Genomic DNA, 16,788 nt, shown 5'->3' with positions numbered 1-16,788 from the left:
TCGTGGAAAATACGTACGTCATGTCCGTAACTAGCACGGAGTCTGGTAGCAACCATAGACAGTAAAGGTAGCAACAGGGAGCAGCTGTACGGAGTTTGCGGTAGTTGGGTAAAATGGCGGAGCTCAAGGAAGAGGACGTCGGACAGCTACACCAGGAGGACGCCGATGATCGAGGCAAGGAAACAATCATTTGGTGTCCATTCAGTGTGAAATAATCACTGCATAATTTTTTACAAATATTGGGAATTCGTGTGATACATTTTGTCATGCAAAGATTTACTTCAAGCGCGACTTTTAAACTGCTGAAGTAAACATGGGCCTCCTCACGGAGCTCCGCCAGAGGACCCAGTTGTAAATATTCTTAATAACGTGTGAGGAAACAACCTGAGGCGATATTGTTATTATGTGCTGGTCAGTTGTTACATCGGTAATCACAGCCTTGTAATTAATTATGATAGAGTAAGTCAATATCAGTATTATCTGATACAGTTAGACCAAACGGCCTTACCACGGAGCTCCGCCATAGGGCCTAGCTGGATCGATATCCACAGCAAGAATTTCACGGACATCCCAGTCGATAGTAAGCCTAGCCTTAGCAATGTCCAGCGTTATATAGTTATCTCTTTAAAAAATGAATGCATTTCAACTTGTGGGAATTGTTCATGTTTGAGTTATTGTCACTCCCTGCAGTGTTGCAGCAAATTTTAATGATTCATCGATCATGTCGCTATTCAATTCTTAGCGGCTACTGCAAGCAAGTGTAGGCAACTGTGAGTGTGAGCATATGCATCAGTCATCACCTTTGCGTTCAATGTGGCAGGCGGCAAAGACTTGCAGGCAGTGTCAGGTGCTGTCGAGGAGACAAACGGACAGACTGCTTCCAGCTCTGCCGCGTCCTGCGACATCGTGGAGACAGAGGGCAGTCATGGACAGACATCTGTCACTGTTGGTCCAGGTAACTCTCTCTGACTGATGGCTTTGTGAAGGGATCAAATGAAACATTTAAAACTTTTCCATCAGTAGCCAATGAGATGATTATGACTTAAAGGGATGCAGTAGCCTACAGTAAGTAGGCTATTTCACCCAGTCACCAGTCAATTCACTGCTAGGCGACTGATGAATGATAGGGTGGAAGAATGGTGAGCAATTTGACTTTACTTTGCACAAGACTCCACACCGGTTGTCTCTATATTTGACACTTTGCAGTTGTTTATTGTTAGGTTCTCATAAGTTGAAAGACAGTTTTCCCATAAATAAATAAAATATAGCCTAGGCCTACCAACACAGGAGAACCTTCTCTCTGAGCTCACCAAATGATATGTGCGTTTACTATAAATAATTTAAAATATATTGCCTGAATTTGTTTGTTCCAGAGAGACACATTTCCATCCAGTCCACCCTTGAGGGTTTGGAGAATCTGGTGGACTTGAATGGAGGTGGGTTTAGTTCAGATCCGTTTGTTACTGTGATACAGTATCTGATGTATTGACAGGCTCATGGTCTTGTCTGTCTGTCTTTCTGTACAGCTGGGAGGAAGTCCTGTCCGTTATGCCCTGAGGAGAAATTCAAGGCTTGCTACAGCCATAAACTCAGACGACACTTACAGAACCTGCACTGGAAGGTTTACGTGGAGTTCGAGGGTATGTGAGAGAAATGGAAATGGACCAACACAGAAGTTTCTCTGTAGCTGTTGTTATGAAGAAAGATCTGCGATCTTTGACCCTTTGATTTTTGACATTCTCATCTCTTTTCTCATAGGTCAGAAGATGTGTATATGCCATCTGCCCTGCCGCCAGCACCGCCCCAGTCCGGGTGCAGATCAGGTAGGCATCATGAGTGACAGCACAGCATGCTTCTCAGAACAATTAACAACCAGTGATCAATAACCAATAGTCTATAAGCAGCCTTGAGGAACAAGACTGCAAGAGTTTCCAAATTAATTGGGTGTAAAATAATGAAAACGTGGATGAGTAAATATGCCCCAACACAACCTTCCATCAACCTTCTAAGCATTCAATAATGAACACTGAATATTATATTATAATATATTAGCCTATAATAATCTGTTAGCAACTTAGTTGGTTGGCAATTGGAAATTGCATTCCAATCAACGAAGTTGCTAACTTAGTTAGCAACTATGCTTTTGGGAAACGCAACCCGGCATAGTGCGACAATGTTGGTTCAAACAGGTTTCTGAGTACCCCATCCTCTGTGGTTCCCAAGCCTCTTGAATTTTCTAAGAAAAAGCTTGTGTCTGCTGTTACCTATCCTAACCACAATTATCCCCTAGATGCGGCTCATTTACCCTAGACCTTTCTTATCACAACATATTTTCCATCATACAAACATGATTTTGTCTTAATGATACTAACAACACGCCTCTTAAAACATGCATCAAACAGGATGACATACTGTATCCGATTTCTTTCATTTTCAAAACAAGATTATACATTTGATTGTATTCATTTTCAAAGCAGGATAATATAATTGATTATATTCATTTTCAGAGCAGGATTACAAATTTGATATCACTCATCTCAGCAAGGTTATACTTATACCTTATTGCGTAAAACTATCTAAACAATGTAGCATGATGTAAGACTTCACAAACAGAAAAGCAAGATTATATTTTGTAAGGCTTCAAACAATGGCAAGGCAGGCAAAGCGTAAAAAGCTTCTGTCTCAGCTCTAGTATGTGTTTGTGTAACCTGCGTTGTGTTGAACCTGCGCAATTCAGCCCTGCACACGCCCGGACTCGAACCCGCGAACAGCAGCACCTCGGATCGGGAGGCGAGCGAGCTGACAGTTGAGCCAATAGCCCAGGCTACTGACTCGCATGCCAGCAGCACTATTGAGGCTTCGGGGAGTGAGGTTTACCAACGTTCCACAAGCTAAGCTAGCTGGCATCCGTTACATTTGCGGTAATCCATCAAATTACTGCTGTGCTCTGCTCTGCTCCTCGGATAGGTGTCGGCCCACCTGTTGCCAGGTGATTGCTAATTCAGTATTTATCCAACTCAGCAGCAGATCCGCTAGGGCTTCCGTTGTTTCCTTTAGTGTGTGTCTATTTTGTATAATTTCATATGTAAAGTCTGTTTTCTCTTCAGGGGTTCTTGTAATTTTGTTAGGATATGTCTGGCCTATTATTTGGACTTTTATTGCCACAAATGATAGCTATAGTGCCTTTTCTAATTTGTTTTTTGGCATATGTTCAATGCTTATGTCATGAGCTTGCCCTATATTAGCAGACTTAATTACATGGCCATGTCATTTTTGTCCTAACCCCCTTCCTTGTTAGTGAAATGTAATCAGGGGTTCTCACTGTTGCTTCTTGGTCAGTCAATCACCCTATTGTTCACAAAAGACTCCTTTCTGGCCTAGATCTGGAGTGCCTTCACTGCTGTCACTACTATCATTAACATTTACTGATATGTTTGTTTCAGATAAGTACACCTCCTCTATTTAATATAGTTTTTAATTATATTATTTTAATTATAGTGTTCAACAACTCTTAAAACTACTGCATAGATCATGGTATGTGACCGTACCCTCTTTGCTCTTAATGACTAGACCCCGTTCAGAATCAGAATCACTTTATTCGCCAAATGTATCAACAGACACACAGGAATTTGACATGGCAATTCAGTAACACAGAAGCTCGACAGACAAACAGTATTTGCGCATAGCTGCACAAATCATGCTTAAAACAGTTAAATAAATAAATAGTAATAAAATAGTCCAATAAAATAAGGGGGCGGGCAGTGGATCAGCTATTCAGGAGGGAAATGGCTCTTGTAAAAAAGCTATTGAGGTGACGTGAGGTGTTTGCCCTCATCACACTGTACCTGCTTCCTGAGGGAAGCAGCCTAAAAATGTCACTTGCTGGATGGGACTGATCAGCAGCAATTTTAGCTGCCCTCTTCCTGACTCTGGCCTCATACAGGTCACTGATTGACAGCTGCCTCTGTCCAGTCAGCCTCTCTGCTGTGCGCACTGCAGTCTGTTCTTCGCCTGGGCAGATGCTGAGGCAAACCATACAGTAATGGATGTCAACAGAAGGACAATCATTTGTTTTTTTAGTGACAGCTAAGATACCCTTGGGGATCAATAAAGTATCTATCTATCTATCTATCTATCTATCTATCTATCTATCTATCTATCTATCTAAGATCCACTTGCTCATAAGGACTATTGTAACTTGATTTGCTCTTGATCAGTTATCCTTCTGCTAGGCTACCTCTCTGCCCTTCAGTCCTTCCTTGCTCTGCGCTTCCTGCAAATTAGTGGCTGTGTGTGTGTGTGTGTGTGTGTGTGTGTGTGTGTGTGTGTGTGTGTGTGTGTGTGTGTGGCCTATGATTGATGAGCCCTAGTAGGCCCTGCACCAGTCAGCCCTTAATTAGACTCTGACCACACAATGCACAGAAGCTTTTATCTGAACAGGCGTGTGTTTTTTCTTGTTCTTTTATTTTATGACTTAATGACTTAAATTACTTATTTTATGACTTAATTTAGCACACAAAAATACAAACGGTAGGGTGGATATAATGGCTTACAAGACACAATATTTCACATTTTGGCTTCAACTCTAGTACTAATCACAATATCAGTAACACAACGAAAATGTGAAGCCAGAACATGGTCACAGACTGCGCAGTGGTTAAAATAGTACTTGTGGTTAAAACAGGCTAAACAGTGTTAAGTAAACACATAACTGTGCCTTTTCAATTACTTGGATGAGAATTCACTATGTGTCGAATCATTCCTTGTCCAAGTTATCCAAGAAATTAGACAATTTTAATTTTATTTCATTTGCTACTTGTACTTTGGCCATAATGGGAAGATCGTGCTGTGGATTCTCCCCCACATACTCACGATGGATGTCAAAACATCCATTACGAGTCGAGTGAATTTATGCCCCTCCTCCACTATGACCGCCACATGCTGCTCCTGAATGGTAGGAGGGCTAGCAGGTGGGATCTCTTGCTGCTCTGCTACACCCCTTTCTTGACACAGGCCCTCTTCTGATTCCTCTGAGTCCGAGGGCTCCTCTATCAAGTCAAGTCCTTCCAACACTGCTTCTATGTGCTCGAAGTCTGAACTAGGCTCAAAATCAGACAAAATAGGATCAGGCACTCTGGAATCACAGTCAAGTGTCATTGAGACTGGTTGAACTTGTATTGGTTCTGGTTGTGTGGGGATCGTTGCAGTACGGTCCTGTAACTCTTCCAGGTCAATCATTCGCGCTGCGTCGCCCTCATGATCATATTCGTCTGGGTTGTGCATCTGACATAATTATATGCATGAGAGGAGAAAAAGGGAGAGGGAGATTGTGTCCTTTCCTACAAAGTGTGTATCAAAGTCAAAGTCAAAGTCAAAGTCAGCTTTATTGTCAATTTCTTCACATGTTCCAGACATACAAAGAGATCGAAATTACGTTTCTCACTATCCCACGGTGAAGACAAGACATATTTTACCAATTTTAAGTCCACAGACAAACATAACATTCAAGTAAACAAAAAAGTAAGTAAATAAGTAAATAAGAGGGCACATATAATAATGAAAAAAATAAGAGCAGCAAAATTTTGTTGAAATTGTGCATAGACAGTCAATAAAAACTAGTGCAAAGTCAGGCCAATAAGAGGCTTGGGTAGTTCTGTTTGACCTGAGTAATGAAGAAAGTGGCATAGTGGTGCAAGTTATGTAAGAGCAGCAGAAGTGTTGTGTTTTCAGGACAACAACACCAAGTTGTAAAGTGTACAAGTGTGCAAGTGTTCAAGTGTGCAAGTGTGCAAGTGGAGTAGTGCAGGCTGGCCATTGTGGGTCCAATGTCCAGGATGTTATGTAGCTGAGGGTGGAGGGGGGGAGAGGAGGAGAGAGTTCAGCATCCTTACAGCTTGGTGTATGAAGCTGTTGGTGAGTCTGGTAGTCTTGGGGGCGCCAGGCTTCTGTACCTCTTCCCAGAGGGCAGTAGATCAAACAGATTGTGGCGGGGTGACTTGCATCACTCACAATTTTGGTCGCCTCTATGGGTGAGGTGGGTGGTGTAAATGTCCTTCAGGAGGGGAGTGAAGCACCAATGATCCTTCCAGCTGTGTTCACTATGCGCTGCAGGGCTTTCCTGTTGTATTCAGTGCAGCATTTCACACACTCGGGTACCTTCACACAGTCATTCCTCTCAACATTCATTCCTTTTCACCAGTTTGTATCTCGCTATTTTTGCTCAATCATGCAAGTACAAAAATAAATGGGAGCCACGCTTAACCTAACTCTATTAACACATGTGTTAAACCATATTAAATATACCTGAGGGGCAGCCGTGGCCTACTGGCTAGCTAACTTTTTGTGTGCTTTGTGTGTGTATGCTTTTGTGTGTGTGTGTGTGTGTGTGTGTGTGTGTGTGTGTGTGTGTGTGTGTGTGTGTGTAGGCTGCAGGGCGTTTGGTGGCTCACTATCACTGTGTGGTGTGCTCTGTGACGATTGCACGCAAGACAGACATGATCAGCCACCTGAAGCGCCACATCAACAAGGGAGAGACCGAGGCCAGCTACTCACAAAACACCGACATGATGGACCAGGAGCCTGGTAACACCCACACACACACCACACACACACACACACACCACACACACACACACACACACCACACACCACACACACACTCACAACACACACACACACACACACACGCACACACACACACACACACACATACACACACCATAACATAAACATAAACATGCATACACACATAGATGCAGTATGTGGCAAGTAGAATATTGATCACACTCCAAAATATATACACACTATACATAGCAAAAAAAAAAAGAATTACCCACCGAAATAGAGCTTTACAATGACTCCCCCCCTGAGCAGAGAGACAAAACATATTTTTTATTTATCTGTACGCATATGTATATATCAAAGTCAAAGTCTGCTTTATTGTCAATTTCTTCACATGCCCAGACATACAAAGAGATCGAAATTACGTTTCTCACTATCCCACGGTGAAGACAAGACATATTTTACCAATTAAGTCCACAGACAAACATAACATTCAAGTAAACAATACATGAGTAAATAAGAAGGCACATACAATGAAGAAATAAGAGCAGCAAAATTGGGTTGAAATTGTGCATAGACAGTCAATATGAGCAACACACTGTAGGACAAAGCTAGTTTATGCCATTTTAGTTTTCTGGAATGTCTCCTTTGGTGTTGATAAAATGTAACAGAGAACTGTTGTTACGGTACCGGAGATCATCAGGCACTCACATCCTAAAGATGTGAAGACTAGGAGGCCCACTCCCTTCTGCTCCCTCTTATTGGAGTATTCAGCCACGGGAGCATGACTCAGAACAGTACATATCTCACCCATATTAAAACCAGTACATATCTCACCCATATTAAAACCAGTATATATCTCACCCATATTACAACCAGTACATATCTCACCCATATTAAAACCAGTTATAACCTGTCATTAGATAACAAATAGCCTTGCACATGGAGACACCCTGTGACAGGCATTCAGAGGCTTCACCCCATCCCTCAAGGCCCATGTGCATGTCCCTGTCTGGTGGCAACTCCTTCACCCTCCCTGGGACATCTCCTGCCTGGCTCTCAGCTACACGGAGGCAGAAGCACAATAAGTACAGAGATGAACACACAAAGAAAGGAAATGAAACATACAGGAGATATATATATGTATATTTCTCCAAAACGCAAAGATAGAAGCTCATCACATAAATCATAGAAAAGAAAGGATTGCATTCTGCAAAATTAGAATGGTACATTCTAAATGGTGAATTCTGAACACCTAAACCACCGAACCCCTTTGACCGTCTCTCTCTCTCTCTAGTCCGTGCAGGTCAGGCCTATGAGATCATGAAGGAGTTGGGCACTAACGTCCAGCTGCTACCCAATCACTCCACACCACAGAAGACCGACACATACTTCAACCGCAAGATGAAAACCAACCGGTAACAGTCACATGCAAATGCTCACATAACCATATCACTTGAGGAGAGGGAAAAATGATTTGCGATTTTCTAACATCACCATTGCCACCAGCTGGAACAATGGTTGACTGGTGCTGTGTGTGTGTGTGTCTGTCTGTCTTACAGGCAGCTTGTGTTCTGTTCACTGGCAGTTTTAGCAGAGGAGAGGAGTCCGCTAGAGTGTTTGGATGCGTTTGGAGCCACAGGTACACCCTACTACACACACACACACACACACACACACACACACACACACACATATATATATAAATAGTTGATAACTGCTGCAAAAAAGTGAGCACACTCTCTTTATTTGTGGAGAATAAAGTCCTTGACTGACGGCCACTCTTGACCTCTCCATGTCCCCCCACCCTCCCTCTCCTCTCTGCCAGGTATCATGGGCCTCCAGTGGGCCAAGCACCTGCGGGGGGCGGTGAAGGTCACCATCAACGACATCAGCGAGCCGTGCGTCAAGATGATCAAGGAGAACTGCCAGCTCAACCACATCCGCGTGGACGGCTCCAGGACGACCCCGCGGCCGGCCGAGGGCCAGGGCGACGCCGACGCGCCCTTCGCCACGGTGGAGGTGGTCAAGATGGACGCCAATGTCATCATGCACCTGCGAGCTTTCGACTACATGTGAGGGAGAGAGCGAGAGCGAGAGATGTATTTTTAAGAGAGAAAATGTATATGTGTTTTATATCACGTTCAAGCCATCTAGGAATACGTTTTTTTATTTTTTATTTTTTATTTCACTTATAGAGCGCCAAAACATTACACATGTCTCATGGCTCTTTACAGAATGTGTCAGTTATAGTTTATGTGCTTTACAGAGAGTTGACCTGCTGACCAGGGGTGCGTTTCCCAAAACCATACTTGGTTGGCAATGGGAAATTGCATTGCAACCAACAAAGTTGCTAACTTAGTTAGCAACTATGGTTTTGGGCAGGGCTTGAAAACAAAATTATTTTTCAAACGTTCCGTTCCGAACGGTTCAGGTAGGCCTATGTTTAGCGTTTTTTCGTTCTTGCATGCGTTCCGCCACCAACATATAAGCTCCTGAACCGGTTGGGCATAAATATTTGTTAGTTCTTAAAAAGTTCGGCAGTGTTTGGCGGGCCTATCAAGTCTATTTTTGTGGACTTTACCTTAGAATAGACATACTCATTATTTCCCCTTGATTTAGCCTATACCGTAGCTATGCCCAAAAAATAATAAATCACAGGCGGCATCCAAAAAAACATTCAGATGGGCTATCCATCCCATAGCCTACAGACTTACTGTAGGCCTAACCTATGCCTATAAATAATTTCTTATCAAAATATTTCTGGATCGTGCTAAACTCCTTACCTGGTTGTAGCCTGTTTTATCCATAAGGAGATCTTCAAAGGCTTGGCTATAATTCCAACCCTGTTTATAAGCGAACCTGTCTGTTGCTGACAAGGCCTATCTCAAATTTCCCGTTTAACTCTTCTACATAGAATAGGCTATAATTGCGCCAAACATTTCAAATCCGACTTTAAAAGCGACAAAGTGGACAGGCAAAAATAGGCTAATACGCATAGGCTACAAACAATTTCCAAATGAGTTTCAGTAGCCTAAGCCTCTGAGCTGGCCCTAAGATCGAAGTGGCAGACGGATAGGTTACATTACAACAGCAAGACAAAATATACACATTTGGACCAAAGGTCCATTTATTAGTTTTTTTTTTGAACTGCAGAAATCAAATTATTAGGCTGTTATATAGAGAGCGAAAAAAAACGTTATTAACCCGGTTTTGTGGATTTCAGAATAACGTTTCTGTTCGGAACAGTTGAAGACCATTTTTTTTTCGTTTCCGTTTCGCTCCTCGTAAAATTCCGTAAAATTCCGTTCGTTTTCGGTTTTCGTTTTCGTTCCTTGAACCGTTTCGGAGCCCTGGTTTTGGGAAACGCGCCCCTGTTAAACACAACTAGTTTCAAAATGCGAGAGTATCCCCTCAATGCCCCTTAAGATTTGTTGGAGCTCCAGTGATTCAACAATGTTCTACAGACGCATTGGAGGCTTATATCCCCTGCCGCCAGCTGTGGTGTCGCCACTCACCACTAATCTCTCCGCTTCCTTTGGTCCCATCAGACATCTGGATCCGTTCGGCACGTCAGTGAACTACCTGGACGCAGCCTTCCGGAACGTGCGGAATCTTGGGATCGTGTCGGTGACGTCCACGGACACCGGCTCGCTCTACTCCAAGTCCCTCAACGTCACTCTCCGCCACTACGGCTGCCAGATTGTTCGCACGGAATACTACAGAGAGCTGGCAGCGCGCATGGTGGTGGCGTCAGTGGCAAGGTGTGTGTGTGTGTCATGTACATATATGTGTGTGTGTGTGTGTGTGTGTGTGGAGGAGCGAGTGTGATGGTTATAGGCTCCGTAGAGTACTAGTAACACACCATTGAAATAAAGCGAAAAAATGGGCTCTTAAAAAAAACAGAAAGCGCTCAAATATGAATATAGTAACATGTGTATACAGTGGCAGCTGTTGCTGTTGTACTCATGGTCCTAAATAATTTACTTTTTGCGTGTGTGTGTGTGTGTGTGTTTGTGTTTGTGTGTGCACGTGCGCATGCGTGTGTGTGTGTGTGTGTGTGTGGCAGGGCGGCGGCGCGCTGTAACAAGGGTGTGGAGGTGCTGCTGGCCGTGGCGCTGGAGCACTTTGTGCTGGTGGTGGTGCGCGTGCTGCGGGGGCCCACGCAGGCCGACGAGGCCTCCAAGCGGCTCCGCCAGCTGCTGCACTGCCAGTGGTGCGAGGAGAGGGTCTTCCTCAAGCCTGGAAGCATGGTGGAGGGTAAGCCAGGGCTGCAGTGGGAACGGGCGTGTGAGTGTGTGTGAGTGAGAGTGTGTGAGAGTGTGTGTGAGTGAGAGTGTGTGTGAGTGAGAGTGTGTGTGAGTGAGTGTGTGTGTGAGTGAGTGTGTGTGTGAGTGAGGTGTGTGTGTGAGTGTAGTGTGTGTGAGTGTGAGTGTGTGTGAGTGTGTGTGTGTGTGAGTGTGTGTGTGTGTGTGTGAGGTGTGTGTGTGTGTGTGTGTGAGTGTGTGTGTGTGAGGTGTGTGTGTGTGTGAGAGTGTGTGTGTGTGAGTGTGTGTGTGTGTGAGTGTGTGTGTGTGTGTGTGTGGTGTGTGTGTGTGTGTGTGTGTGAGTGTGTGTGTGTGAGAGTGTGTGAGAGAGTGTGTGAGAGAGTGTGTGAGGGAGTGTGTGTGGGAGTGTGTGTGTGTGAGAGTGTGTGAGAGTGTGTATGTGTGTGTGAGACACAACTTGCTGTGTTATCTTTTAACTAGTTTATTTGAATGCGTACAACCCACTCAGGTACTCCTGTTTGGGGTCCGTTTTGCCATAAGTTAAGTCCATTCATTTGTTGCATGGTACTGAGATGAATGGAAGAGAAATATTTACAGCACATATGAATATTTCAAAAGACAAAAGGGCACTAGAGATGCCAACCAAGATCTCAGTGCCATTCTCTTTAATGCCACCAGGTGGCAGTCTGAGGTTAATGAATGAATGTGACTGATACATGCCTTGGTGTCTCTCTCTCACTCTTTTGCCCGTCTCCACTGGTTACCCGTGATGCCCGTCTGTAGAAAGCCTCTACAGGCAGCTGCCATGCCAGTGCCACGGGAGCATGCCAGGCAAAACGGCCGTGGAGCTCGGCCCACTGTGGTGAGTAGGAGCGCTCTCAACAAGCACGTCAGCCGTACAGACAGACAGACATGGCAAACAGACATACTGCTCAATGCCATCAGCCGACCGGTATTAGAACTCAACCATAGAGTTGACGGCTTGTATATTATGAAAAGACTGCTACAGAATAGACACATACGGGCACTTCTGGTGCGTTATTTAACACTACCATCATGCAAGTGGTGGCGCGATCTGTTGAGCGAAAGCTGATGTGTGTGTGTGTGTGTAGGTCAGGTCCCTTGTTCAACACAGGCTTCCTGAGGCGTATGCTGGTGGCTGCAGTGCAGCACAGTATGGAGGACCTGCAGCCGCTGCTGAAGACGCTCATCTGTGAGGCCGACTGCACCACCGTCAAGTCCTTCTCCGTCACTGGGACGCCAGGCCTCGGTAACCTGTGTGTGTGTGTGCGTGCGTGCGTGTTTGTTTGTGTGCGTGTGCGTGCGTGCGTGCGTGTGTGTGTGTGAGCCACAGCTACACATCACCTTACCCAGCGGAATAAATGAATTTGTGTTTGTGTGTGTGTGTGCGTGTGCATGTGAAGAAATGTGTATTTGTGTGCATGACTGTGTGCTTGTGCGTGTGTGAATGTGTAGTAATAGTGTTTTTGGGCCTCTCTTTGCAGTTGAGTGTGGTGTGGTCATAAAGACTCTCCAGAAAGTGGAGGAGGCGGACTCGAACGACCATTCAGGTAACATGTCAGCTCATACAGTTCAGTATGGCTTAAAACTGCAACTGAAAGTTTCCATAATTACAATACGTTTGACTGACACATTTTTATTAGAGGACACGTATCTCAAGATTTGTTAAAACCTATCGGAATGTCACATATTACCAACCGCCCCGTATGTCCAACCTCTTGCGTGTATGTGTCACTTAATATTCATTTCTATACAAACCAAGATGGCTGATTCCTAAAGAAACGCAAGCACCCACACCATAAGTGTGTCTAAATTATCTATGTACCAAAAATTACATTTTACCGTGACTCGAACAGCTGTAAACAGTCTTGTAAGAGTTCTTGCAACGAGAATTCTCGGGCTAACCGTTGATGTGCCGCAAGAAAGGTTAGGAATAGGCAGCCACCAGCCCAGCACTAAACTCAGTGTGGTAAACAAAATAGGATATTTCAGGCAATAAAAGCCCATTTTGAAGTATTAAAAAACATTGTTATTTTAGAATTTTCGAACGAAATGGTTAGTAATTAGCCAGTTTACGATATTTGTGTTACATTTAACTATCCAAAGTAGAAAAGACTGTCTAATATGCTGGTCATTGCTGCTCATTGTTAACTTGCAAGATATAAGAGAAAAGAGAATGAGATTGAGTCAGTGGAAAGTGTCTGGCGTTGATGGGCCTTACTGCTGCAGTAATATACGCTCAGCGTCCAGGTTTTTCTTTCCATCAGCAAACCAGGCAGATATTTCAGCTATTTTGCATCATTACCAGACTACCATGACAGTCTCCAGAGATGTGAGATTCCAGTTGAAACCACAGATATCTGGCAGCTCTATTTTGGGAAACAATAAACAAGGTGCCGTGTTTCTTTCAATCCGTCACTCAGGGAAGAGGAAGTCAGGAGAGGATTCTGGGAGTGTGGTGAAGAAGCTGAAAACGGAGGCGTCTCAGGACCACCCTCCCTTCTACTACAGCATCCACAGACACAGCATCCGCGGCATGAACATGCCCAAGTACGCGCCACTTTCTCCTCTCCTCACCTCCACTATCTTTGGCCTAAACCCTATTTACCTGTTGTATAATGTTATTGCAGTTTAATTAAATGCTAAGGACCAAGTTGATAATTTATCATATCTGAGGTGGAAGAGAAATGAGAGATTCATCACAAGAAGTACTTGCTGACTAATTGTTTGTGTGTGTGTGTGTGTGTGTGTGTGTGTGTGTGTGTGTGTGTTGTGTGTGTGTGTGTGAATTTTTCACCCTCTGTCCAGGCTGAACAAGTTTCTGCAATACCTGACGGAAGCCGGCTTCAGGGTCAGCCGCACGCACTTTGACCCCACAGGCGTACGCACCGATGCCACCCTGGAGCAGTTCAAGTCTGTCCTGACCAAATACAGCGTGCCCACCTACAGCAACACACAGTCGGGCGGGCACAGTGTGCCAGTAGCGACAGACGAGGCTGGCAGAATGGTGAACTGATGCCCACATCTGATATCCAGAGCCAAAGACCACCACCTCACCACTCCACATCAACTGGATCTAGCTCTTCTGCAGGTGGAAGGGTTCTGACTGCACTGAGTTTACTTCCTGATTCCACTTGGAATGCTGGGAGTTGTATTTTTTTGTATTTTGGGGAACATAATCCCTGCATAGAGATCCGTATTTTAAATGCTTCAGCTATCTCTTGCATATGAAAAATAAAACTTTACTAAGTGATATGTTTCACTGTTCCAAAAAGAGCAAGCGAAAAGTGAAAAAGCAAAAAGAGAGATCTCTTTTAGTTTTTCTAAGATTGCACTGACCATGGATTCTCATGGTGAGGATGTTATGCTATGATGACTGCCTGTGCTCTGTCTGTCAGCGAGAACCTGAGCCCTATGTAGAGACAGAAAGTCCACTACTGATGCCCAATATGTATTTTTAATCTGTGATATTGTTTTAATTTCATTAAAACATCATTATTTATCAGATGGATTCAAATTAGTTATCTCTCACTTCAGTGTGTCTGTAGACATTAACTTGTCTCTGGGAGAGTTTCCTATTTTTGTTTGAAATAACTTTATCTTTCAAAATGAATAAAATTCAGGTTTCCAATGCCTCTTATTGTGAAAGTCTCGTGGGTCTCATCTATTTATCCATCTCACCTCTTTCTCCCTCTCGCTTGTTCTCCTCATCACTCAATGTTTTTACAAACGGAAGGCATGTTAGTGTGGAGATCTACACAAACAGGCACACATAGCTGCATCACAGCCACACAACACCCAGGATCACATGATGTCTTGGGAAGTCACATGACCAATTAGGAAGTGATAAGTGTTTGCTGGCTGCAAGTAAGATTCTTTATGTGTTGGTGCTGGACACTGTTGTGTGAATTGGGCTCCCTTTTCATGCAGGTACTGTTGGTCATGGTAAAGCATGTTTAATCACTGCTATTTGAATTTTAATACTTATTTCATTTTATCAGGGTAATTTCTAGAAGCGTGTCTACTCTTCATGGAGGACACAGGTTTCTGCTTGGAGTTTTAACATTTGTTGTGATCACCTTTGGCTGCATTGGTAAATTCCTTAATATGCACATTTTTCATTGAATGTTTTATACCTGCATTGGAACATGTTTTAAACTACTTTCTCTGTACGTAGCAATGGAACATTCACCTTTTTGTCTCATGTGTCAATGAGCTGTGGGACAGTTGAGCATGCTGAAAAGTAGGCCTATATTTTCTAGCTATGTTTGAGTAGACTATGCCATGTTGTTTAATGAGGCTGGCAACTAACATGCTTGTTCTCTCCTGAAAAGGGACCAGGCCAGCCACTGTTTTTCTGTAATTAGTAAGCATGTCTTTATTGTGTTTTTGTTTGTTTGGTTGGTTATCTGTGACTTTGCCTCTGGGCCTACCACCCATGTGCACCGATCATAGTAGCATTGTACAGTAATTAGTGGTGCTATTGATTCTGGTGGTTCTCCTCCCTAACTATGTCTTCTGCTTAGACCCTGTACAAGGCCCGATCCACACTGATGCTTTGCCTCTTCTTGCCAAGGGACCACATTGGGAGACATGTCTTGGTGTGTACTATAACTACAACACTGTGTGATATTTTGTAGTGGTATCTAAAGACCTTAAGAGTGTAGTGCTTGCTGGAACACAACACGTGTGATTTTGTAGTGGTATCTGAAGATCTTGAGTGTAGTGCTTGCTGTGTTGCATGCTTCGTCTGGTGTTGGGTTGCTGTCTCCTGTTTTTTCTCTCACCAGGGTCCTCCTGAGCAGGGGTTTTGCATTGGCTGATCCGACCTTCCTAGACTGAGGAAAATCCACCAGTTGATTATAGCAGTATTTTAAGCTCTAGCCTTATAACTTTTCTACACCTTTTGTACTAAATTGTAATAAATTTGAAATACATTTACATATCTGCCTTTTGTCAATTGTCCCTTTGCGGGGAACATGAACTAGCCACACTACATTCAGGGAAAGATTTGTGGGTCCTCCTGCCCATCAGGGGGTGGTGTAGTCAGCCTGTAAAGAAGGTATACTGCTTGTCAGGTACCACATTTGGACCTGTCTGGGAATCCCTCCACCAGAATGTCCCACTCTTTTACCAAGTTTCTGTTGGTCCCAGTGTCAGAATTTTGATCTCAAACTGTGGTTTCATGCCTATCAATTAGCACATGGCCCAAAACAGCCAGATCATAGTTATAAGTAATAGTGAGCGAAGGGAATAAACCCTACAAAACTACTATCAAAGCAGTTATTGTAGTTTCCTTTGTTTGTTCCCGCATGTTGGCTCAGTCTGCACCATTGCCAATCCTTGAGGATTCCAGTGTCCTGCTCACTATTCTGTGCCATTGACTTCAACAGCTGATGCCAGCTGACTGACTTCTGAGAGCAGTCAATGCCCGTCCCAGTTGAATTTCCACAGGGTGTTGTCCAGACTTTGCAGAATATGGTGTCTTATGGTTGACTGGCCATCACAAGGATTCCATTCTGTCAGACTCCCACTTAAATGGCCAGACTTTATTCTTAACATTTTCTCTATACAGTAGGCTACACATTAAGTCCAGAATGTGAGTTTAGATTTCTACATCTGGTGAGTTATAATCTAAGATCACATTTGATTGTCTGTATTTTGACATTTCTGTATTTTGTCATTTTTAGCCAATGGAACACTAAATGGCATCTTAGCCATTCTTGTAATGCACAATGTCTTTTGCAACCTACACAAGGTTTGAGGGCATGGTCACATTCCTTAGTAATGGAACGACCACTGTCTGGTGGGATAAAGAATGGGACACACCACATGGGGGAAGTATATCCTGCCAGGAGAGACTGGAAAAGTAAACAAAGCATGCCCATTCAAACACAGTTCTGTCCAAAAAAACCTTTTCTGAGCTGTATTCTTATTG

The 16,788-nt window shown here is 43.8% G+C and overlaps 1 protein-coding gene and 1 long non-coding RNA gene across 2 annotated transcripts; both read left to right on the top strand.

Annotated features, from left to right (window-relative positions):
• Nucleotides 1-48: 48 nt before the first annotated feature.
• Nucleotides 49-14,474, top strand: trmt1l (tRNA methyltransferase 1-like). The gene is made up of 16 exons (XM_048251870.1): nt 49-174; nt 821-955; nt 1,374-1,436; nt 1,527-1,640; nt 1,759-1,823; nt 6,426-6,582; nt 7,859-7,979; nt 8,124-8,203; nt 8,390-8,636; nt 10,113-10,325; nt 10,631-10,821; nt 11,613-11,691; nt 11,942-12,099; nt 12,335-12,400; nt 13,274-13,400; nt 13,659-14,474. Exons 1-16 carry the CDS (start codon nt 114-116, stop codon nt 13,864-13,866), a joined length of 2,085 nt encoding a protein of 694 aa, XP_048107827.1. The 5' UTR covers nt 49-113; the 3' UTR covers nt 13,867-14,474.
• A 379-nt stretch (nt 14,475-14,853) lies between these two features.
• On the top strand, nt 14,854-15,733 carry LOC125300179. The gene is made up of 3 exons (XR_007194523.1): nt 14,854-14,943; nt 15,028-15,093; nt 15,185-15,733. It is a non-coding gene; the product is annotated as an uncharacterized LOC125300179 (long non-coding RNA).
• Nucleotides 15,734-16,788: the final 1,055 nt, after the last annotated feature.

Source organism: Alosa alosa, chromosome 9 (assembly GCF_017589495.1).
Source record: "Alosa alosa isolate M-15738 ecotype Scorff River chromosome 9, AALO_Geno_1.1, whole genome shotgun sequence".
NCBI lineage: Eukaryota > Metazoa > Chordata > Actinopteri > Clupeiformes > Clupeidae > Alosa > Alosa alosa.
The sequence above is the reverse complement of the archived record's forward strand: the minus strand, read 5'-3'. Positions and strand labels throughout refer to the sequence as shown.